The sequence below is a fragment of the Ambystoma mexicanum genome, chromosome 3q (genome assembly GCF_040938575.1).
Source record: "Ambystoma mexicanum isolate Mex_15411 chromosome 3q, UKY_AmexF1_1, whole genome shotgun sequence".
NCBI classification, from domain to species: domain Eukaryota; kingdom Metazoa; phylum Chordata; class Amphibia; order Caudata; family Ambystomatidae; genus Ambystoma; species Ambystoma mexicanum.
Genome location: NC_090926.1, coordinates 1,166,685,710 through 1,166,711,531, shown reverse-complemented (window position 1 = coordinate 1,166,711,531; position 25,822 = coordinate 1,166,685,710). Strand labels below are relative to the sequence as shown.

Genomic DNA, 25,822 nt, shown 5'->3' with positions numbered 1-25,822 from the left:
ATAGAACTATTACATCCTGAGGTTTCGGTTAAACTTGCTCCCCACGCTGGAAATTCAGAATATCAGATTCTGCCATGGCTGTGAGTCCAAAATGTCAAAGATGTGACGAAAATGAGAAGCCAACGCTGAGACCTCGGATGATTGACTGTCCTGGTACCATTGAGTTGAGAATACAAAGGTTGGCAAGATGTGCCCCTCGTACTTGGTAGATTGAGACCGATTGTTTTTGGAATAGATTGGTATCAGGACATGAGGTCTTTCCATTGAGGTGCTAACATTATTGCGGGACTTGAATTTGTTTAAATCAACTGTATGATTAATTTTAATATTGTAATAACTTATACGTATCATCTTTTTTAGTTCTTTTGTCTTCTTTTTTTCTTTCCCTAGTTTTCTTTTATTGTACAGAATGTACCACAATTAAAAAAAAAAACATCCTAAAGAAAGGCAATTTTGAGACTATGCTTTTTGGAACTGTTTTATACGTAGGGAAGGGAGCTAAAAGGAAGCTGCGAGATGGAAGATGCTCAGGACTTTGTACTAAACACGGTTTTCATTTTGGTTGCTGACATCCCTACACATTGTATAGTTCTAGTTGTGAGGGCAAGTATAGGGTTTGGACACAGATTCCTAAATTGAACTCTTTGACTCAGACTTTCCTTAATTTTATTTAAGTAGGGAAATCCCACCTTTGCATTGGGCATGTTAGGCCTTTTTCCATCCTAACATGTACGTTTTTAAAACTGATTGTTTTGAATCTGGAGTCTGTTGCCTGTGTCCTTCTTCATAATGACTTCAAAATACATTGGGTTTTATTACTTCTAGGACTTTTAGTCGCAAATAGATATACATTGTAAAGTGTCGCCGCAAGTACACATCCCTGCCCTACACCCTTAGCTACCCGCTCCCCATTACTAACAAAACAAACTTTGCAATGTTATCTAAGTGCAGTCCAATGATAACATTTAACAAATTGTTAGGGATCGCCAATTTCCACAAGGAGTTCAAGAACTGCTTTCTTTTTAAGTCATCGAATGCTGCTGGCAATTCCATACAAGCGCATGGATCAGAGGCCAGGCATGCTAGAACTAGTTTAATTGAAGATTAAACCATTGATAACATGTCCCCTGCTAAAGTCAAGTTTAATGTCACTCTAAAATTCATTTTCCATGATCCATTTGCTCAGCCTGGCATGCATTAGTTTTTTTCAAACAATTTAGCAGTTCTAGAGTTCAGGGTGATCAATCTAGAAGTTTGAGAAAAAACTCTATTTCCCCATTTAAACAGAGGGACAATTACACCAGTTTTCCAATTTGGGATTTCACCTTTATCAATGTAAGCATTGAAGACCAGCGTACATAAATCTGGGTCACACTTAAAAATGTCAGAGCACACTGTCAAACCCAGAGGCTTCTCTATATAATGTTTCCTGCTACAACTGCAGATATTGAATCATTGTTTGCAAATAATTCCATCCATTCTTGGCCTTTTGTATAAACTCTTCGATGGAATATTACTCTTTTTGGAAACCCTATTCTCTGCTGTAATTTTCCAAAACAAAGATAAATCCTTTTGAACTACTGCTTCCAGAAGACTGGACCATCATTTTTCCTTTATAGCCAGTCTTCTATTACTGAAGGCTTTCTTGTATTCTAATATTGGCAATTGAATCCTCTTGATTTCAAATGAATTACCTTGATCTTTCTTTATTACCCATAACATACACTGTTGACCACACACGTCTTGGTGCTTTTTGCTTGAATTGGCTAATTTTTGCAACCATTCCCCGAAAAGATCTAGAATTTCTTCAAATGTCTCTATCCTTGCACTAGCAATAAGGGTCACCTCCAAGAAAAACGTTATCAAATTCTTGCCCCCTGAGACTATTTTTTTCATATAAAACCTGCTGCATTATGACTGACCATCTAATTCTTTTCATATTTGTCCTAAAAGGAAAGAGATTTGACCTGCACTTTGTCGCCATGCCACAATTATATTCCAAGCTCATAAATTGGTGTTTGGCACTTTTGGGGTGACAAATTACTTCAAACCTACTTATAATTTTCCAGCTATCAATTGGAAAAAGAATATAATCAATTAGGCTGAAAGATCGACCAGTCTCAAAGGTCACCCTGAGGGGGTGTTATTGAACTCCAAACACACCTTAACTACTATAATATGTTCTATAAGTAGAGCCCAATGTCATAAACATGTATAGATCACACAATGATCTCTCCCAGTGTTGTTACTCCATCTCTCTCATATTCAAAGTCTTCTTGCATTGCCCAGTCTTGCATAGGCCTAATAACCCTCTCCTGTGGACATAATTAAAGGCTAATGCAAGAATTCGAATTTCATCAACATTTCCCTTATGGTATTCATTGTTATACAAATTACAAAATAGAGTTTTATACCAACATTATTTATCCATATAACTACCTGTCTTATCCACAAAATAATTAAATGTATATTCAGTTTTAAATTAGTGTAAAATGCCCCTTTTTGCATCTTTTTCTGCAACAACACAAAACTACGCCAAACCCTTATTTCCTGTAAAGACAAAACTTCAAATTGACTTACAAGTTCCAAAAATCTTCCAACTTCCCCTGTAAACCTATAGCATTCTATGAGAACATTTTAAGGCTATAAGGGGTAGCTACACCCTTCTCATATGTTTCACTACTAGCCAGACCCTTTACAGCGTTGGTTGACGTATCCAGCAACTAAGACACCTTAGGTAGGTCTGTTAGCCTCTCCTCTTACGCTAACCTCAGCTATTCTAACTTGGAGAATTCCTCACATTATATGGTCAGCTATGATTGCTCTATTGACGGAATGATTTGTTAAAAATGAATGTCGGACAGCTTTCTCCATTTAGAATCAAACTTTACAGCATAGTGCCTCTAGAGGTCAATATAATACAATATCAATTCATTACTTGAATCCACTGACCACCTATCCAGTGTTTTGCCTTCAGCCATTGGCTCGCAAGCTGCATATTCATGTAATTTCACGCAGTGTAGTTAGCTACTCATCAAGTTAGCATTATCATTAAATGTGTGTTCTTGTAGGGTATCGCTATTAACCAGAACCACAACTAACTTAGTTAATTTTGGAGGCAGGTGTAACCGAAAATAACTTTTCCTCCAGCTTTCACCCTTCACACATGCCCTCCTTATTGTTAAATCTCTAATGACGTTCCAGCAATGACTGGTTTAAAGATTGTCCTTAAGAACCACCTTCTGTCTCAGGAGAATGCTTCAGAGTCTTGGAGTTCTATAATTTCACTCCCTTGTACACCAACTACTGTCAATTATTGATTACATATTTGTACATGATCTGTAAATACTGTAATTAGTGTATTTACATTTAAAGTCATTTCTCTTTCCCGATTCTTTCCACCGCTAGCCAGCTGAATGTCTTAACTAGTACAGCATCACTTTGTATAGGTTAGTAAAGCACCCAGCAGTGGAACTGCTCCAGCCATAACTATGCCTTTCTTACATTGCATGCTAAGAGTTTTATGCAATGTGCATCATGAGCCTATGAGTGGAAGCATCTGCCCTGGGCATTTGCTGCCCATGACTGATTGGTTAGTGTTTGCGTTGTATTTCTTCTTAAAGTGGTATGGACCTAGTTGCATGCAAAAAGTGTTTTGAAATGGTCCTACAAGATGCCAACATAAGAGATTGGCATGTTCCTAGTATGTTAGTCTAAGAATGACACCAATTCTAGAGCACTACATTTACAAGTAACACCTTCATCTTCAGGAATTAAAATATTGCATTATGGTTCAGCTGTGTGCCACTGAAAAATGATCTTACTATTGCCCACCTAATTGAATATAAGGAATATATAGGAGTGTATATCTATTATGTGGTGTATTTTAACTTAATTTATGTTAAAAGAATAACAAAATAATGTGTGAAAGATCTTGCTCCTTTTACGAGTAGTAGCATCAAACAAAATCTCACGGAATCCATTGTTGTATCTGCTCCTCATTGTCTTGGATTCCACTTTGGGTTTTGGACTCAAATACATAATGTTGAGGGATTTCAGAGTAATACAATTCATGTGCAGCATGATTCGAAGTAGACATGAGATCATAAAATAAAGTAAATTGAAGCCAATTAAAGTTTACCAGTAGTGGTACAGGAAACCTTTACCTAAAAAGGACTATTTTAGGTCTCTGTGAGCCATGTATGAGGATGAACCTCCAGCTGACAATACACCTTTTGGACTACAGTTTGGCACTCCTAATGTGCCAGAGGACATATTCTTAATGAGTCCAAGCTAATAGATGTCTATGATAACCTTCAGTCAGCCAGTGGGTTGGGTACATTGCCAGAGTTTGGCAAACCAGACCCAACTGAGCATGCAGACTCATATACAATACATATGCGAAAGCTTATGCAAATTTTAGGATGGAGTAGGCCTACTCCATCTTTTGAGCAAGATGACATGTCGGACATCTTGGCCCGGGTCCTCAGACTCAATTTTGCCCTTTCACATGGCATTACAGAAAAGGGTCTCTGCAAATTGGGAGACACCAGAAACTGCGGATGAAATAAATAAAAACTTTGCGAGGAAGTACAGACCATACAGCAGTGACCCGGATTATCTCACTAAGCATCTCACGCCGGAATGCTTGGTGGTTCAGTTTGCTACATCTACCAAGCAGTCACTTTACCAACCCATTCCTCATGACAGGGATGATAAGAGTGGATGCCTGGGCGAGAAAGGTTTTCACTGCAGGTAGTATGACATTAAAGTCGACAAAAGAGACTTGCATATCATCTAGATTTACGTTTACCCTGTGGGACTGTGTTGTTATGGTTTTTGACCACATTCCGGAAGGAGAGGAAAGAGACAGCTTCCTGGCAATCAAGAATGGTAAGGAGGCAATGGGTGAATGTCTCCAGTCAGGTTTGGATACTGCAGACAGCATCAGCAGATCCATGGCAGCTAGCACAGTGTTATGCAGATTTGCATGGTTGCGGAAGTCCGGTTTGCGGCAGATGTGGAAGCTAGACTACGCAACATGGCATTCGACGACTCGAGGCTGTTTAGCAACAAGGTGGATGAGAGTTTGGAAAAGCTGCTGACCTCAAAGGCAGCGGCTAAATCCCGTAGCGCCACCATTAGACAGCCTCAACAACCCTATCTTCCTGGAGGATTAAGTCCTTTCGATTCTACTCCTCATTTGGAAGATGAAGAGGACAAGCAGGTCAAAGAGGTCAGAGAAGATTCCCTTGTGGTGGACGAAGGAGAGGTGCCAAGTCATCCCAAGCATCCGCAACTTTACCATCAGCTGCTGCTTCAGCTGCCTCTAAACCACTCTGAGGCCTTGACTTGCAAGACCCTGGTGGGACGCAGACTTACTCAGCATCTGAACGAATGGCAGGGCATTACCTCAGATGCTTGGACATTGGAAATTGTGGCCCAACGTTACTCCCTTCGTTTACAAAAAAGGCCTCGAGACCCATCCAGTGGTGAACAACTTTCAAAATTCTGGATCGGCTCCTTGGGCAGGAAATTATGACCCTGCTAGAGAATGGTGCAATAGGAAATGTACCTGTATCGGAAAGGAACAAGGGATGGTATTCCCATACTTTCTGATTCCCAAAAAGGACAGAGGATTGAGACCCATCTTGGACTGAAGAATCTTGAACAAGTTCCTCAGGAAGGACAAGTTCAAGATGGCTACCCTTTCTCATATCCTTCAGGCTCTCAAACTCCAAGACTGATGTTGGACCTTCGGGATGCTTACTTTCATGTGCCAATCCGTCTCAAGCATACAAAGTACCTGAGGTTTGCAGTTGGTGTTTCTCATGATCAATTTTGAGTTCTGCCATTCCAAGCTAACCTCCGCCCCAAGGTTTTTCACCAAGTTGATGGCGGTGGTGGCAGCGAGTCTCAAGAGAAGGGGAATTCATGTCTCTGGAGAAGGAGGATTCATGTCTACCCCTACCTAGACAATAGGCTAATCAGGGCTCATTCACCCGAGCAGGCCCGGGAACATTTCAGCATAACCAGCCACTCTCTTCACAAACTGGGCTTCTCCCTCAATTACAAGAAGTCTCATTTGATAACATCCCAAAGACTCCAATTTATTGGGGCAATCTTGGATACTTCCTCAGGGAAAGCCTCGCCACCCGAAGTGACAGCTCAGCACATTCTGCACATTCTGCAGATGGTTACCAAATTACAGAGTGCCCAACATCATCCAGTCTTTGATTTTCTGAGGTTTCTCGGTCTCGTTGCATCCTGCATTTTCCTGGTGCCAGAGGCTCGCCTGAGAATGAGATCCCTCCAATGCGCTCTCAGAACTCAGTGGTCCCAGTTCTCAGGCAGATTGTCAGACCACCTGCAAGTTTCGAACAGAGTTGTTCAGGACCTTCTGTGGTGGGCTTGCAAAGACAACATTCTCAAGGGAGAATCTTTTTGGCAGCCATGGCCTCACACACTGGGTGGGGAGCCCACACCAGCGATCTGACAATCAGCGGTCATTGTTATCCCATCAGAGTCCAAACTACATATCAACCTTTAGGAGCTGAGGGAAATCAGACTAGTGCTGAAGGCCTTCTTGTTGTCTGTATGGGGAAAGAATGTCCTGATAATGACTGATAACCCATTGGCCATGTAATACCTTAAGAGAGGAGGTGTAGGGTCACTACCACTGTGCAGAGAGGCAATGCAGCGCTCGTTCTGGGCAATTCAAGAAGGAATCCATCTATCGGCAGTTCACCTAGCCGGAGAGCAGAACACAGCGGTGGACGCTCTGAGCAGGCAGAGCACAGTCTCCCATGAGTAGGAACTAGCTCAGGAAGTACTTCTTCACCCTTTGGGGAACCCCTGAAGTGAATCTGTTCGCGACCAGTATCAACCGGAAGTGCAAATTGTTTTGCTCAAGGGAATTTCCTCCAAGAGGAGCTCTAGGGGACGCGTTTGTAATGGCCTGGTAGTTTCCACTCTTGTACACGTTCCCTCCAGTCCCCGCCATTCCTCACGTGACGAGGTGGTTGAGTAAGTTTGGGAAACCCATGATTCTCGTTCCCCCGGATTGGGCAAGGAGGACGTGGTACCCGGACCTTCTGGACATGTCCATCTGCACTTCAATACATCTTCCACAAAGAGAGGATCTTCTCTCGCAAGAGGAAGGTCAGGTTCTCCATCCAGAGGTCAAGCCACCCAGCCTTCACGCATGGTTTCTGAAATGCTCAGATACAAGTATTGGGACTTCCCCGATGACGTAATGGAGATTTTGCTTTCAGACAGAAGGGCAGCAACAAAATCTTTGTACCGTTGTCGTTGGAAGAAGTTCAGCAACTGGTGCAGGGATAAGAATGTGGATCCCTTTCTATGTGACACACCTACGGTACTTTCCTTATTGTTACATTTGGCAAATCGCAGGCTCCAGATTGGAAAAAATAAGGGTTACCTAGAAGCGCTTTCCATTTTCAACCGCTCTTCAGAGAAGTATTCATATTTTAAATTCCTCTGATTGTTCAATTCTTGAAAGGCCTTACTAATGTATGTCAACCAGTCCCATTCAATGTCCCTGCATGGGACCTCAAACTGAGGTTTTTAACCAGCATTCCTTTTACACTCATGCCCTTTAAGGCTCTTGACATTAAAAAACATTTTGCTTATTGCAATAACTTCAGCCCGTAAGGTAAGCTAGTTGCATGCCCTTTCCTGCAAACCCCCACCTATAGTATTTCATAAAGACAAGGTCAATCTCGAGGTAAAGGCTTCTTTTTTACCAAAGGTAGTCTCTGACTTCCACTAATCACAAAAAAATTACTTTTCAAACTTTCTATACACCTCATCCAGGAAAGGAGGAGGAAAGATTGCACACACTGGACCCAAAAAGGTCTCTTGGTTTTTATAAATCCAGAATGGCTCAATTTCGCCAAGATTACCAATTATTCATTGGCTATACTGGTCCCAAATTGGGCCTTGCGGTTACTAATCAAACCATATCCAGATGGATCCTCCTGGCTATTGGCGAATGCAACAGATTAGCAGGCAAGGACACAGTGAAAGGCCTAAAGGCACATTCCACAACGGGCATGGCAGCCTCTGCTGCTCTACAAAGAGGTGTCCCAATCAATGGAATTTTTTCAGCGGCCACTTGGTTGTCTAGCCATACCTTCGTAAGACATTACTGCCTGGATTTATCTTCTAATCAGGAGGGAACATTTGCAAAAGTGGTCCTTCATTCTGTCCATGATTATCTAAATTCACTTGATACTCCCACCTACACATTATTAGTGCTTTGGGAGTCTATCAAAGATGAGGAATACGTGGGAGGACACAATCCATTCGAAGAACAGGTTGCTGTCCCCTGGTAACTTTCTTTCGATTGGATGTTGCTCCCACGTATTGCTCATCACCCCTCCCAGCCTACCCCGCTGTACAATTTATGTGTTATAACAATTTACGCTTTCTGTGAGCCTACGGTGTTTGGTACGCCTGGTAATTCCTCTTCAGTAGGGGGGAAAACAGAACTGAAGTCAATGGGCGCTGAGTGCGGTACTGATACTGATGATTACATCGAACAGAGGCCCTAAAGGTACATTGACTCGACGACAATGCACACAGTATCCTGTGTCGAAAATAAAATTCCAAAGCAGCTGAAGGATTGAACTTTACCAGGGGTAAGTAACTTGTTCATCTAAGTAAAGGTATGTATTGTTGCAATATTATTCAATTATTCAAAGAGAAACAATTGTTTGATCCCTATGTGGCTGACAATGCTTGATCAATACTATTCTTATTCTTACTATTATTAAAAGAATGTAATAACTTCTAATAAAGGTTGAATATGAAGAAAAAAGGTACATAGACTGCTCAACAAGTTATCGAATATCCCTTTGATTCCAGCCGGCTTCTTTAACAGATGCTGTTCAGTATTGTCTTAACATATGTTTGGCAGAAACCTGTGCAGTTCCCTCTGGGACCACTGCAAAAGATTTAAGACTACAGGTGTTTGGCAGTAAACCATCTTGGTAGCAGTCCGCACCACACAGATTCCCTTGGTAGCTGTGGCTGAGCAGTCAGACTTCCCTCAAGAAGAGTTAGGCAGTATACAGAGTATTCACAATAGGTCCAAAAGAACACAGTAGAACAAGCAAACACTGAGCAGAGCTTGGTATAAAAGAGATGTAAGTATTTATTTAAAACTACATCTAAAAAAACACACAGGCACTAATATTAAGCAGTTCAAAAACACGGTCACTAAAAGATATACACTCCCTTCAACGATTAGTTAGACAAGTCTTAAGTAAAGCAACACTTATTTTCAGACAGCGGTGATTGCTTAACGAAGATGGCACTCTAATCAATCGGTTTAAAAGGGACAGAAAGGCAGAGCAAAGATAGAAACAGATCCCAACACTTTCAGAAGAACACAGTAGGAGAAGAAGGCAGGTTAAAATCGTAAAGTCAAAGTTAACAAGGCCGGACCCACTGTACGAGGCTCCGGTCGAAATGTGTCCAAAGTCACACGGTTCAAAGTGCCCAAAAGTCTCGAAATCAGTTCAGAAAGAGTTGGACCAAAAGAAAGGGACCAGTTAGATGGTCAAGGCGGCCAGCCCAGTCCAGAAGGTTAAGGGATTATTATTACCTTGTAGCAATCTTTAGAAAGGGAGGCCTGGCGGACACAGTACCTTAAAGTGGTGAGAATACTCCAGCGGGGGCAGTTGTTCCTGGCAGCGGATGCAAGTCGGTGCTTCGTCCGTGGGAAGAGAGGATCTCGTCGGGGAGGAAGACAGGAGTCTGTTGCACTGCCAGGGAAGAAAGCAGCCGCGGAGTTCTCAGTTAAAAGGAGCGGCCCTTTTATTCGCGATCCAGTGGTAAGTGGGTATCCGGTTGCCGGGGTGCTTGGCACGGGCAATTCGACCACAAGACGTCCTGGGATGCGAGGAAAAGACGGTAAACTGGTTGTGCCCACCAGTCAGGGGAAGAAGACTCTCCAGCCGGGAGATCTTCTCGGTCGTCGGGAAGTGGTGAGTCGGTTCCGCAGGGCTCCACCGGTGGTGTCGTCGTAGCAGGTCGGCTCAGCTTCTCCCTCGTCGGATTCTCAGGTCCTGTGGCGACTTCTGAAGTTCCAGTCCCCAAAGTCCTGCTTTTATGCAGCACACCCCCATTCACTCAGCCTAGCTGTCAAACAAACATGCTAAGTGGAGAGCCGGCCGGCTCACCACTTGGGCCAATCACACAAGAGTGTGACTTGAGTTACCAAGGTAACTCAGTCCAGGGTGCCTAAACCCCCTCCGACACCCCCTGTGGTACCCAGACAGAGTGGCACCACTTTTGGAGGCTTCTGTGGAGAAGCCCGCCAAAATGTGGAACAAAGGGCTCGACTTGGGTTGGAGTCACAGAAGAGAACACAAACGCCATTTTAGAATCGAGTTCTGGCAAAAAATACCAACCGGCGAATTAATATTAAATAAATAAACCAGCGGTATGTTCGAGGCTATACGAATTAAATAATTAAAGTTGGTAGCCTCGAACAATGGGAAAATCCCCTAGAGATATATTTGCGGTCGAATATAAAAAGTAATATCCACTGCCACCAGCCAAAACTCGATCAGGGGGGACGGAGACGTGCCCCCTCGACTAACAGACCCCGGGGCAATCGAATTTCCCCGACCAGTACGTCCACAATATGATGGTTTGTACTGGTTTCTGTTCATAATTTGGGACTAGTAAAGCCAATGGTGACTTTACATGCCCTGGGAGACAGTAGTCAGTCCCAGGGTATGGAGTCTATGTTGGGGGGTCGCTACGACACCCCTGGGTTACGGCACTGAGCGTGCTGTGTAACCCACATCAAAAAAACACATGAGACCCTATGGAGTAAAAGACCCCATAGCCCATAAAACACATGGAAAGTTACAGGAACACCTCAAATCATGTCTAAGAGTGGGAGCAAAAGAATCTCACTCTCAGCAGGAGAGAAAAAAAATAAACCCCAAAAATCCAGCAAAGCTGCTGGGGGACTCACTAGGTTTGGGAAATTAGCCTTACAGAGAATTCTCCCTAACATAATATCTGGGGGGGAAAGGCGCCACAGCTATTATTAGATTGCCTTTGCATTACATGGCAACATAACTGCAACTTTCAGCAGGCTGGCAGGATACAGAAAAGTAGTGTTCCCAGTAGGTAATGGAAAGGAAACGCATGTTATCTAACAGACACACTTTGTGTTTAGCATTCCCCTATAACGCTGTGCTGGATAGGAACAAACCAGTAAGAGTCACTGTTACTGATGAAAGAGCTAAAACTATTAGAAACAAAATGGCCTGAGGACATTATGACTGAGGAGGGAATGTTGTCAGTGCCACATACAGAAAAATCTAGTTAGGTTGACTCTGCATGCAGTGCAAAGAGCCACTGAAGGATGACCAACTACTTAACTTCCTTGTCACGATGGAGAATTGTCAGAAACAGATTACGATAATCTATACATTGCTGTTTCTGGCAAAACCACAAATGAACTATGGGATGGTAAAAGGATTTACCAGAGACTTAAATGATGATCATTTACAGAGGGATTACAGATATACAAAAGAGGTCTTAATAAATGTCATGTATCAACTTGCATACTACAGTAGCCTGATGTAGTCATACGTGACCCTGGGCCATGTATGTGTATGTGTGTATATATATATATATATATACATATATATATATATATATATATATATATGTATATATATATATATATATATTCCCTCACAAACGCACACCTCTTTCAGCTAAAATGTAAATATTGTGAATGTTACAGAGCAGAATTTTTATCATCTCTTGTCTGGGTGTGTTCGCTAGTTTTGCAATATTAGGAGATCATTTTGGGTAACATTAGGGATCCTAAATGTGGAAATAAAATTTCTCCTAAAACAGTATTGCTGACTTTATTTTCCAAGCTGATCAGAGGTTTCTTGGCTTGCCAGTAATCCTAGCAAAGATGTGCATAGCAATATGATGGATGCAAAAGGTCACCCTATCCTGTATGGAATGGGTTGGAGTCTTGGCTATGTGTTCAAAGAATGCTACTGTACCATGACACATTCCAAGCTAAGCCCTTTTGACAAATCAGGGCCCTGCCAATTTTACCACCTTTGGTGAGTTGGAAAAAATCGCCATCTTTTTGGGATTATTAGGGGTCGATGATTGGGTGGCCCGGCTGCTACCCGATGTGCCTCCCAAAGGGTCGATAGAGATTGAGTCCCTTGGCTTGTCATCCCCTTAAACAGGGTATTCCTTTAGTTAATTCTGACTTTATCATTCCCTAAAAAGATACCTCGAGATTACAGTTCCTAGCATTCCCAAAAATGATCCAACTCTTCCAGTAGAGAAGAGGTCAATTGTAGATGCTTCATAAGGTATAATATTAATACAACCGTTTTAAAAGCCCAAAGCAAAAGTTTATTATGAAGTTAATCTTAATCGATTCCCTTTAACAAACTTGATTTCGTAGGAAAGACGAACTGCAGGATTTTGCCAAATTCTGACTGTGGACATTAATTAATCTGCAAGCATACTAAGAAAACACTACCTTCAGAGTGAGGAGTTGACTGCTTGTAGTTGGATGAGACCACAAACCACACTTGCAATGAGAATGTGAATACCACAGAACTGTAGACCCACGTCCACCCATGCATGCAAATCAGAAATGGCATGGCCCATACCCCAAAAGACAGTGGTGTTAAGAAGAGAGGACCTAGGGACTGGTCCTGCTCACCAAACCTTGTACCAGAAGGAAGGCCTGAAGACAACACATTTCCTTATGCAAGCATTAGAAGAAAGACCCCTGGCAGGAGGGTGAGGATATGATCTGTCTGAAAAGGACCAGGAATCTGGTGGTAGGGTGTAATAATCATTGACAAAAGTCATGTGCTGAGAGCATCTAAGGTAGTGTGGAGACCTTGGAGAAATCCGAGGAAGCCAATGGTTGTGGAAAAGGCAAAAAGGCTGTAAGAACCTGAGGTCGTGGGCAGTACTGAGAAGATTGATGTGATACAACCATAGGATGTTGAGAGGCCTACAGAGTCTGTGCTGACCACAGTTACTAGAGAATGCAGAACCCAAGGAGGGGACTGCTCAGCAAAGCATCTAGTGTTGGTTTTCTTGGATAGGGATAGATATTACAAGGATAGGATTATTGCAATTTTTTGGCAACACTTGGAGAACTCCTGCTGTAGCTTAAATGTAGTCTTGAGACTATTGGCCTATAAAGAATAGGTTTGAACTTTCTGTTGGCCATCACTTTCGGCTTTGATTGTTAGATAAGTGTGTCCCTGTAGCGAATGAGGCTTATGCAAATAAGTTGAAGATTTAATGTTAAGACCTGAGTGCCCGGAGAACTCCATTTTAAGTTAATCAACCCTTGATAATAGTTTATGAAAGATTTCACAATTTTTCCATACTATTTCAACTTTGATCAATATGATGCCAATTGATTTGTGCAAAAGTGGTGTTGCTTAAGTGTGGATTGTAGATATGTCGACTCGGCAAGGAAAAACCAAGAACATGTATCCTCTTATAACGAGTGGAGCGCAGTTAGAAACTGTGCAAGGGGTATATGGCATTTGGAAAGAGAAAAGGCAGTTGGGGCAGATTTTAAATCGGGACATGAAAATTACTGTTTGACACAATTATTGTATGATGCGTTAACTGACTGTTTGATGAAAATAAGATGTTGAAAAAATAGGTTTTCTAATATCACTAGACTAATCAAAAAGCTTAATCTGGTTTCTCAATTGGGATTGTGATGGGTATTGATTGTCATTGTGACCCAATTGACCCAGCTTTTCTCTTTACAGTACTTCCAGAAAGTAATCCCGCATCAGTTTGAAAGCTGTCCTGACAAAATGATCCTGAGGGCCTACCAGATCAAATACAACCCAAAGAAGATGAAGAGGTAACATGGAGTAAAGAGAGTGTTATAGATTCACAAGGTTATATTCCCACAGTGAAAACCCACCTGTGAGCCGAAGCATTGTGCTACTGTTTTGGCAGTACTTCCAGTGGCCATGGGAAATATTGGGAGTTCTGAGCCTGGAAGCCTGATTTATAGGCCTACGGCATGGGCGTATACGAAAGGGTGCAGAAATCCTAACTAGTGGTTCTGCCTGTAACCATGGGCATTAATATTCATCTGCTTGGCAAGTTTTGATATATTTTAGACTTGTGCACCTTACAAAGTAGCAATAAAGAAATCTACATACATTATTTTTCAGTTTTCTCAGTGAATCCAATGCGATTGGAAAACTTAAACTCGAAAAAGAAATGATTAAACAAAGGTGAAAACACATTTTTTACTGCATTATGCAACTATTCTCAAGTACCCCCTCCTCCTCCACCAAGCTACAACCACCTCACAGTCATAGGTGACGGGGGGGATACATGAATGCAGAACCACCGACCCAGCCCAGTGCCTGTGCCAGTCTTTTCCTTCTTCCGTTCATTCTTTTTCTTTTTTTCTTTCCCTACCTGATTTTTCTCCTTTCCTTCCAACTTCTTTGTTCTTCCCTCTTCCCTCTTTCCCCTCCTAATTTTTCTACTTTCCTTTCAAATTCGTAGATGGCTCTCATGTGAAGCACAGACAGTGCTGGTTCTAGATTGTTGATGCCTTATGCAAACATTGCCCTCCCATAAGCTTCAATCACCTCACCTAGGTCACGGTGATGGTGGAGGCATGACTACCGAACTACAGACCCAGCCCAGTGCCAGTCTTTTTTTTCCTTCTTCCCTTCTTCTTTTTTTATTTCCCCACCTGATTTTTCTCCTTTTGTTTCTTAGTGCCTTTCCATCTTCTGTCTCCCTACATTTCCGACTCCTCCTTCACCCCAATCTCCCTTTTTCTTTCTTCCCTGCTTCCCTATTTTCTCTCCCCTTTCAACTTACCTTTCTTCCCTGCCTAACTTCTTCTTTCATTTCTCCTTCTTTCATGCCTCCCTTTTTCCTCCATTCATCACATATCCATCCTTCATTCTGTCCATCCTCTTTCCAGCTCCCGTCTGTTCCTCATTACATTTCTTTCTTTTTCCCTTTTGTATCTTTTTCTTTCCGTCTCCCACTTTCTTCCCCACACTCTCCCATCCTTGCTTTGTTCTTGCCTTTGTCCTTATCTGCTGTTTTCCTTTGTTCCTTCCACCCCATCTCCCTTTTTCCTTTCTTTCCATATTAACCACATCTCTTTTAATTCCCATATCCCTTTTTCCTTCCTTTCTCCCTTCTCGTCTTTTCATGTATTTCCTTCCATTTACGTTTCTTCTTTCTTCCATCCATTCAGCCCAACTCTTCTTTCCTTCCACCCTCCCTTCATTTTCCCTGTCCCCCGTCTTCTTTTTCTCTACATCCTTCAAACCAGAGCTATTGCGCTTACTCGTTAATTGTATGCAGACATTTTGATCATGTACAGCGTGTGGAGAATTTATTTTATGTGTTTATTGTAGCACTACCAGGCGCAAAGTGGCCAGTTTGGAGGCATACACAAAGATGTATGCAACTTCCAAAATTGAATTTGTGGATTCCATGCAAGTTGTTGTGTTTATCTTTTTAAAGTTTAATCTTCTAAAACAAGTTGGAATTGAAAACTTTGGGATATTCTAAAAGTCAGCCTGTGAACGCCAGAGTTCTGTTAAGTCTATGTTGCAGTCTAAATTGTTTGACTGCTGTATTGTTATGTTGAAGGCTCGAGAAGGAGTATGCTGCAATCCGAAGCAAAGAAATGGAGGAGCAGATTGAGATAAAAGTAAGCCTTTTTCTGCCCTCTTCGTTTTGATTTAAAGATATTTCTGCAATGTATTGTACGTTTTTTTTTGTGGCAAAAGACAGAGGTTCAGACATTTTAGAATGTCTTTACAAAGATACCGGGATGAAAGACCAAGTGGAAGAAGGGGAATGTGTGGAATTAATAGAGTTCAAGCCAGATCCAAAATTAGTGATAAAGAACCATGAGCGTTAGTCACAGATGGATCAAACCAACACATTCTCCACCAATGACTTCTATTCTCATTTTCAGCTTGTTGTCGAATTTATATAACACTTTGCCTTTCTTCAAGCCATTATTCCATGTTCGGAAAATCCTATTTTTCCTAATGTAAGATCGTTTTCAGCTGTTTGAAGATTTTCCTAGTTTTATATGCTTGTTTTATGCTTCTTTATCTGAATCACCACTTCAACTGTTGTCCAACTGAGGCAGATGGTATTTTTATGAAGTTTTACCTGTACCCCATGGGATAGATTGGAGAATGGTGTGCCTTGAAATATATTGGTTTTATTTACGAACCAATAGATGAGCGGTGTATTATGGACATTCTTTAAGTCTAGAGAGGAGCAAATCTATTGTTGGGTTAGTTCCGTTTGGGTAAATTGTCTCCATATACTGGCAAATGTATTGTTAGAAAACACAATTTTTCATCTTTGAAGACTTGGTTAAGTTCTCCAGTGTCTGATCTTTCATATGGGCACATGCTTTCATTATTCTCTCGTCATAAAGCAGAGAGTAAAATTCAGACGTCAATGTTGGAGAAATGTCCCTAAATACAGAATGTCATCCACCTTTATTGTTCACACCAGTCTATGAGGAAGATATTGCTTAAGCCCCATACCTGGAAGCCATCAAAGTTTCTCTGTCGTACTGCTCTCCCTCCTTCCCAAGTGGTTGGGACACCTGCATCCGTAGGCGGGCGAAAGAAAAGCAGATTCCAAAAGATGGTTACGCCTTCAGGAACTTTCGGAAGTTATGATACAATAGGTTATTTAAAACGCTTAATACCTGGAGGTTTCTAAGTGCGGACCCGGGGATCGAACCTGTTTTGCTCAGTGTCGTCTTGCTTCTAAAGCGAGCATGTTTCCCCTGAGCTATCCTCCCAAGATTAGGGTGTCTTTGAGGCGTGTGCGTCCCTCCGCGCTCCAGTCCCACCGTTCACCCCCATGTCACCAACCGCCACACCCATTCCTTGTTTTATCCGCCTACTGTGTGGGTCGGAATTGCTGCTCTCCATGACAACCCAATTTTTTGGGGTGTTACTTTTAGGCTTTTTTTTACTCGGATTGGTTTGTTTTTATTTTCTCTTAGCGTGGTGCCTCCCTCTGACGCATGCTGTTTACAACAGGATTCAAGCATGGATCCATTGCAGGAAGCAGTTCTTGGTGGCCGATCCTCATCACGCCTGCATCCGATGCCTGGGGATTCAACACCCAGCCAGTTCGTGTATTTTGCTGTGGAATTCTCCTGAGGTCTCAGCAAAGTCAGCTTCTTTCCATGTCACAGCTGCGACCATTACCAGAGGCGACCGTGGACATCATAAGGACCAGGAAGGAGGCTGACATTGGTAAGAGGGACACCGTACCAGCAGGTAGGGTATGTGTTTTGGCAGCAGCCCTCAGCACCTGGGTAGACCACCCCTACTGCGGGGTCTACAAAGGACCATTTGGGGGAAACCCCCGGCATTTTAATCTGCATGCATTTCTGGGTGGAACACTGTTGGTGTCTCTTGATAGGAAAATGCAAGTCCCTCCAGGTGGGAAGGGATCTGGAAAGATCCGCCCGGTACCGAAGGATTTGGTAATTCCTGATGAAATTGTTATAGTACCCCTGGAAGAGCTCATCTGTGTCGGATAACAGCCGTACAGGCAAGATAACCCTTAAAGAGGCAAGAGCCTCCAGGGTTGAATTGCTACCCAAATTGGCTACCGCCGAAATATCTTTAAACTCTTCGGTACCGAAGAAAAGAAAAACCTCTCACAGGAGGCACATGATGCGTTTTCAATTGGTACCAAGCTTGGTACCGACCACTCCTAAAAGACACAAGAAAAAGAAATTGTCAAAGGAGAGATAATGAGATATTGCATCAGTACCGAGGGTTGGATATGAACAAATATATATAATATCAGATTTTGAGGAATTTGATCCATCAAAATTCTTCACAGCACAACCAAAGGAACTGTGTGGCCCTCCAGTGAGGAGCAAAATTCCCGAGATTTTGCACCAGTTTTCTCTTAAGACTTGTGACTAAAACCAATCATTCTACACCACAATTGGTGTTGACTAATATTTAGGTGCTGTGGTATTTTATATTTATAACACTTTAAATACGGTATATCAACCGAATGGGGTACAATCCTCTACATCTCTTATGAGAGCAGAGGAAGATTAAGGTGAAATGGCTAAGGACATCACAGCTATGGTACTCAAGACCATGCTGTCTGAACCTTTCTTAGAGGTGTTAGCACAACGGATTAAGGACAAGATGGGATCTCCTGATGTCCCACAAAAGGTGGGTTCTATAGAAACACCACCATTACCTACACAAACACTGGTAATCACTGATGAGGGGGATGCTGCTCCCCCTAACAAGAAGCACAAAGTGTCTTGACACAGACACTGATGGCGAACATCCATCTGTTTCACCTTTAAAATTATTTCAGAAAGTTTTGGCAAAGGCCATGCAGGCTTTGGAGATTGTACCAAAAGACAAACCAGAAACTATGGGTGTGTTTGGGGAAACTGCCTTCTCAGCAGGCAAAATTCTTATTTCCTATGGAAATGGGGAAAAGCCCATTCAGATATGCATGTTCGAAAGCGCTGGATGCCATATACAAGGTGCTACAAGAAGAACCATTTATACTAATTGGAAACTTACCAACTCAGTCTTCAGTGGTGTCTGCAGCCTTAGGATCAAAAGGCAAAGGGCCATCACCTTCAACGGTGTTAGAGAAGAATGCCAAAGCCTGGGAGACAAAAGGAGAAAAGTCCTATGCTAATGCTTAACTTCAGCCGAGTAAGATACATTCAGCCACAGTACTTTCAGGTTTCCATATTCTATATTGGGAAAATGTAGATCGCTTTGCAGAGTTCTCCCACCACAAGACATGGCAGATGGGTTCACTACCTGGGTCTCGGAATAAAAAGAGAGGCTGCTGTATAACTACTACAAGTAGTAAAATAATTCACTCGTTCCACAGCAAGAGCTATGACAGGGGCAGGTTGCATGCGTTGCCATGCATAGTTGTCTGCTCCTAGGACATTCAAGAGAAGGTGCTAGATGTGTACCCCTTGATTGGGAAACTTTGTTTGATCCCTCAACTGACAAGGTTTTGCAAAAATGTAAGGTAAGAGTGACCGCCGCTAAGTCTTAAGTTCCATTTCGGTGAGACAACCTTAACATTAAAATGACTGCTTGTTCCAAACACATACCGCCAATAGTGGCAATGCTCCATCGTCTACGACCAAGCCATATTACTCTTCTTTGAAAAAGAGAGAATACAGACCGAAGTTAGAAACAAACGGCACAACTTCAGCATCTACATCTCAGGGTGCAAAGAAGTCGGTCTGACTTCCTTCCGGGGATGTACGACCCATCTGCTCCAATCTGGGACCATACATCCCCAGTAGCAGGAAGAATTGCAAAATTCCTAGATCAGTAGGAAAAAGGAATGCAAGAGGATTTGGTATTACTCTCTGGCTGTTGCTGTTACACCACCATGATCACCACCAAATGCTCCAAAGGTCATCTGTGGTGCTTCTCAGAGAGATTCAAAAACGTCTCTTTTGGGGCAATGAAATTGGTTCCAGAAAGAGCAATGGTTCTGGAATGTTACTCCTGCATTTTATAATTTCAAAACAGAATGGTGGAATACAGCAATCTTGTATCTTCAGATCTGATCCAATCCCTCCTAGTGGAGAACTTCCACATGCGAACAGTACCTGACATTCTAGCAGCACTCGAGCACAAAGACTGAATGGCATCTCTTTATTTTCAAGATGCATATTTTCATGTGCCCATATTGATGGAACACCATCAATATCTGAAGGTTATAAGAAAAGTGCATTACCAGTACACACGTCTTACATTTGTACTAAACACGGCTCCCAGAGTCTTCACCAACGTTCTGGGTGCATTGCCAGCTCACCTATGGGTGAGAAATGTACATTTCCACCAATATTAGGATGATTGGCTGATATAGTCCCAATTCCCAGAAGAAGTGTTAAAGAAGGTGCGTTGTAGTGCAAAACTCTGTTCGAGTTGGGATTCCCGATAAATGGGGCCAAACCAAAATGAAACACATCCCAGAGGATTCAGTTTATTGGAGTAGTGATGGATACTACTCTAAGAAAATAAAAAACGGTGTGGGGCTGTACTCCGTTAAGCTGCACTTGAAAAAAAATAATGCAGTCTGAAGACTGCTGCTTGGGTGAGGTGTCCACAGGCTAAACCCACAGCCTATGATCAATTAACAAGAAACACTAATACACCCCTATCAATGCGCATGCCTATAATAGGTGTAGCATGTGGGACACCGAATCTGTGGGGCTTCCTCTAACAAAGGAGCCGCATTATAGTGTACCCAAGCGGATCAGAAGGCGATTTTTGTATCAAGGAAGTGAGAAATGACATAGCATCCACTAGCAGAGTTTTGATAGTGTACAGCATCTAGTGTTAACTACAGCACTGATCATCTTCACTTTATCAATAGAGCGTTGACAATGTACTGCATTTAGGTTTCTGATTATTTAGATACATTGTGTGTCTTAGCCCAGCATTGATGAGGATCAGTACAAGGTTGAAGCACGTGTTGGCTTGTGGGCAAAATGTGCATATATTGTGGTTTATGAGCAATGTGAAATGGTTACTGGCACGTGTACATTGTAAATTCTTTGGTATGTGAACTATGCAAAATGTTATTGATACATTTATAGATGAGTCTTTAATGGACAAAAGGGATATTTTGACCTATGGATAGTTTGTAAGCAACTATTAAAAACATAATTATCGAAATCTATGTCTAAAATTCTTTGTGATGAAGTAAGTAGTGCAGAAGGTCCTTTTGACCTGCTGCTTTAATATTTCGCATTTGCAGTAGCAATTCTTTCTCACTAGACTTATTATAGGCATCCACATGGATTGGGGTGTATTAGGTGGACTCACTGATGCAGAGAACCCCCGAAGGAGCAGGAGCTCCCCACAGCACTGCTGGAGCAGTGCTTAGCCGCCGACTCGTCGTCCACAGCTAGAGGTAAGCCCAAAGGCTGCACCTCCAACACAGCAGAATCCAGCTGTGCCACCCACCTTCATTGCGGATGAATTCAAATATTGCCACAATCAGTTATTACAATTGTGCCCAGTGCGCTTAATCGCCATTTCTTACAACACTCCACTTGCCACCCGGGAGATTGCACTGCCGTCATTAGACACCATGAGACAAACCACTCGCCAAGATGGCCGCCATGCCCAACAACTTTATTTGGGAACGACTTCCTTGTTTACCAGTGCCTCCAGGCACTGGATTGGCCACTCACAGCTTCATTTGGTCCAATCCAGCGCCGGCAGGCACACGCCGGCCCCTTGCCACGAAGGCACCGACACAAAGGCTCTTTGTTCCTGTCTTGAGCCTGTCATGAGCCTAGAGAGCCCGGAGCCCAGTCCGCGGACCCCTTCGGAATAACTGGTGCCCCCACCACTTGTCACCTATACCGGTAAGCTACACAATCGCCTACCTGCTAATCCTGTACACCAAACACTTGCTTAACTCTCCATCTGCTCCTGAAGTAACTCCACATCTTCCGTCACAATCTCACCCCTACTACCCACGACGGCGTGGCATTCAACACCTACGCGGCTCAACCCTGCCATACTATCAGCCACAGCGTGAGTCTTGAACAGCCCACGTCTTGACTTTATCCCCTGCCCATCTGTTGTGGGGCAACCTTTACCTTCTTAGCGGCATGCACAAGGTACTTTTCACCTTGCCAGTTGCATGCTCCTCCTGACCTCTGCACCCATTCGGTACGAGCAAACTCTAAATGTTCCCTCTGGCTACTGTTCCCAACTGATGGTCTGTACAACTAGCTACGTGTCGCTGTCTATATGTCGCTAGCTAGCATGGTATGCATGTGTTAAGCACATTACTCGTTGCTTACTTGTGGGATGCCACTCATTGACTGCCTTTGTTTTCTGTTTCACTAGCCTGCATATCATGCATTTGTCAAGCCCATTCTATGCTACTTACCGATGTGATGCCATTCACTGCCTTTACTTAGCTTTGCTATGCCAGCCAAACTTAGTATGCATTCAAATTCAGTGATCTAGTCACAATATGCCCAGCGCGCTATTTTGCCACTTTGCTCAACGCTGCACCTTAAATAGTAACTCTATTCTGCCACTCTACTCACCACTGTTTTTGTCTCACTGCTTGAAAATCGAATCTAGGCATAATGTCCATAACTGCCCTTCAGCAGTAGCTCAGGTGCCTATGGCCGCAAATGTTTGGATGCATTCAGCAAAATGCACATGTCTAACTCCATGTCTGATTGTTGAATATTGTACTATGGTCTCTCCTAAAAGAGAAAAGATCTTAAACTTGACCCCTGCTTATGTGAGCCTGCCAACTGAAATTATCTGTATCTAGCCTGTCTGTACTGTGACATCTGAAACTTCTTATAGCCAGATAGCTGCACCTAGTTTTGCTACATTCTGTCAGAAGTTACTGCATTTAGCCCGCTAATAGCATAATTATAGCCCATCCGCACTCTGACCTACGAAATTGCACCTAGCCCACCAACTGGACCTAACCTATCTATGTATTGCTATCTGAAATTGCACCCAGCCTGATAGTCGCATTTAACACGCCTGTACATTTTAAATTGTATTCCGCCAACTGAAATTGCACCTATCCTGTTAGTCACACCTAGCCTGCCTTTACTCAGCCACTTAGCATGTACACCCCGGGTCTAGGTAAACGTACCAAAGCCGCCCTTTACAGGCCACCTTGGCTACCACTGTACATTACCTCCTCCATCATACTAGTAGTACTAACACTTAGCTTGGCCACCAAAGCTAACCCGCTGAGCCTCTGCGCCACGTCCTCTCCCATCCATCTCACCTACCCCATCATGCTCGACACACAACAACCTAATACAGGACTTAAAATGAATCAATATCAAGATAGTAATACCATACAAAGGCCATGTAATACTGCAGACAGAAACCTAAGATTACGTGCTCGCCTGTCCAAACTGCATGAGCCACCAGCTAAGAAAATTGAACTACTAAATCTCCAAAAAAAGGTTAACCTCGAAGGTTACTGCAGTACCCACCAGGAAATATTCCAATCCCAATAGACCCATACTAAATGGCACTAAACAGACCGCTAAAGATAAACATCTACCTGTCCTAACTTAGAAAGCCACAAACCTTATCTCAAAGGAGCGCTTATCAACGCCAGGTCTCTAGTCGCACACACTACAGAGATATCAGATATCATTATTACAGACAACCTAGACTTCCTAGCCATTTCAGAATCCTGGCTACATGATGCGGCAGGCCCTGCCCTATCATTAGCAGTCCCGGACAACTACACAATTCTACGGGCTGACAGACATACCTCCCGAGGTGGAGGCCTAGCAATCATAGCTAAGATCAGCCTAGACATGAGAATTATCACAACCACCATCATGAAATCCTGTGAATGCCTCACGGTCAAAATAGCCATTGCTAACTCTCAAACACTAAATATCATTCTTATCTACAGACCACAGGTCCTATTGGAACCTTGCGCTGAGGACATTTCTACATCCCTATCCAATAACCTAAAAAATACATCCCAAACAATAGTACTAGGTGACTTCAATCTAGGCTACAATGACACCAAGGATATCCAATCTACAGCGATTGCCCTAACTCTGAAAGAGCTGGGATTCTCCCAGAAAGTTAACTTACCCACCCACAATAAAGGTTGCGTCCTTGATTGGATAGCAGAACATAACTGCAAAGTAAATATCACAGATTCCGTACCTCAGATTTGGACTGACCACCACCTGCTATTATTTACAGTGACGACTAACCCTGCTATTGCCCAGTCCTCACTTGTCCCACCCATGCCCATGAGGAACAAAAAACTCATGACGGCGGAAAACTTGATGCCTATCATAATACCTAAACTGAACTCACTCCCAGATATTATAGATCCCAATGTGTTAGTCGAACAGTATAATGAAGCTATGAACTCAGCCCTCGACCACATAGCTCCGCTCAAATTAAGAAACGGCAAACCAAACAAACACCTTAACTCATGGTTCACGCCTCATCTAAAAAATCTCAGGCTGACTAAAAGAAAACTTGAAACCATTTGGGGACTGTCCCTATCAGCTGAAAATAAACTCAACCTCTCCAAAGCCTCCTCCCGATACAAGAAAGAAATTCTAATAGCCGAACAGGAAACTTATAATACCAGGATATCTCAATCGAAATCTAGTGTCAGAATTGTTCAGCATTCTGAAAATATTGGAAACTCCCATTGTGCCTCAAGAAAACTGCACCAAGGACAAAAAATGGTGCTCTAGTATACAACTTGCCTTAACAAATAAAGTAGCAAACTTACAAACCAAAATTGCTCTCAAGATGGCATCTCTAACGCCTCACATCCCTCAGAGTTTAGTGCCCCCACCACAGCCTAATCAAGAAGCCCGATTCTGCTTCTCTAAGCTATCGACATTTGAGGTAGAAAAGGTCATTCTGGGACTGAAACCGTCCAACTGTAAAGGCGATCAATGCCCAGCACAACTTATCAAGGATGCTGCGAGAAAACTATCGCCATTTATAACCAAACTCATCAACTCCTCTTTTACCACAGGCACAGTACCAAATAACTTAAGAGTCCTGGGTACTGCCACTATTAAAGAAACAAACCCTTGACCCTGCCATTCCCACAAACTTCAGGCCCATCACAACTGTGCCCTTTCTTCTAAAAATTCAAGACAAAGTGGTTTACATACAAATACAAAACTTCCTAGAATCTAACCACTTACTCGGAACCCGCCAATCAGGATTCCGCCCGCAACATGGGACTGAGACAGCTCTAATAGATCTTAAGGCCCAAATAGACGAATGCAGAGATAATGGCCAAGTAGCCCTACTCCTCCTCCTAGACCTATCAGCAGCATTCGACTTAGTTGACCATACAGTTTTATGTAGCCACCTTGACTCTGCAGCCCATTTCTCAAAAGAGGCTATAACGTGGATCAAGTCATTTCTGAGCAACCGGACAATGAGTCTTCGCTCCATCAGCCTCAGCAGATCCGATCCCTATAACCTGCGGTGTACCACAAGGATCTTGTGTGTCACCCACCCGCTATAATGTTTTCACAAAGCCCCTCTTTGACGAAATGGATCATCTGGGTATCGCCTACACTAACTAAGCAGACGATACTCTGATCCTCCTCCCGCTTTCAGGAGCTTACGCCAAGGATCTGGCTCTAGTGAACAGAATCTATAGCATCGTTCAGGCATGGATGGCCACCCACGGCTTATGCCTGAACGATGATAAAACCGAGATTATCATCCTAGGCACCCCAACCTATATATCCAAACTCAGCCCTGATTATGCCAACTTCATTATTGATGGGAACAACATAAAAGTAGCTAACGAAGTGAAAACCCTAGGATTTTACCTAGACGCCACCATGAACTTTGCCAAACAAGTTAACTCCCTAGCCTCTGCTACGGCATACACATGCAAACTTATCGGAGCTAGTAAACAATTCCTCTCCACAGACAGCTGCATAAAACTTGCCATAGCCCTTATACTATCCAAATTGGATTATTGTAACAGACTTTACATTGGGGCAAATAAACAGACCATTCACAACATTCAAGTCCTCCAGAACAATGCCTTGAGAGCAGCACTCAAGATTAACAGAAAGGAGCATATATCCTCTGTAAGAAGAGAACACAATTGGCTTTCCACTTTTGATAAAATTCAACTCAAGATCGCCTGCCTCACCCACAAATGCCTGAATAAT

The 25,822-nt window shown here is 42.8% G+C and overlaps 1 protein-coding gene across 3 annotated transcripts in view; it reads left to right on the top strand.

The window, feature by feature from the left end:
- EVI5L (ecotropic viral integration site 5 like) overlaps nt 1–25,822 on the top strand; it is a 1,319,565-nt gene that overhangs the window by 815,568 nt on the left and 478,175 nt on the right. For all 3 annotated transcript variants that reach the window (XM_069604001.1, XM_069604000.1, XM_069603999.1), the window contains 2 exons: nt 13,836–13,933; nt 15,709–15,769. In XM_069604001.1, coding sequence (XP_069460102.1) covers nt 13,836–13,933; nt 15,709–15,769 — 159 coding nt within the window. The remainder of the gene's footprint in view (nt 1–13,835; nt 13,934–15,708; nt 15,770–25,822) is intronic.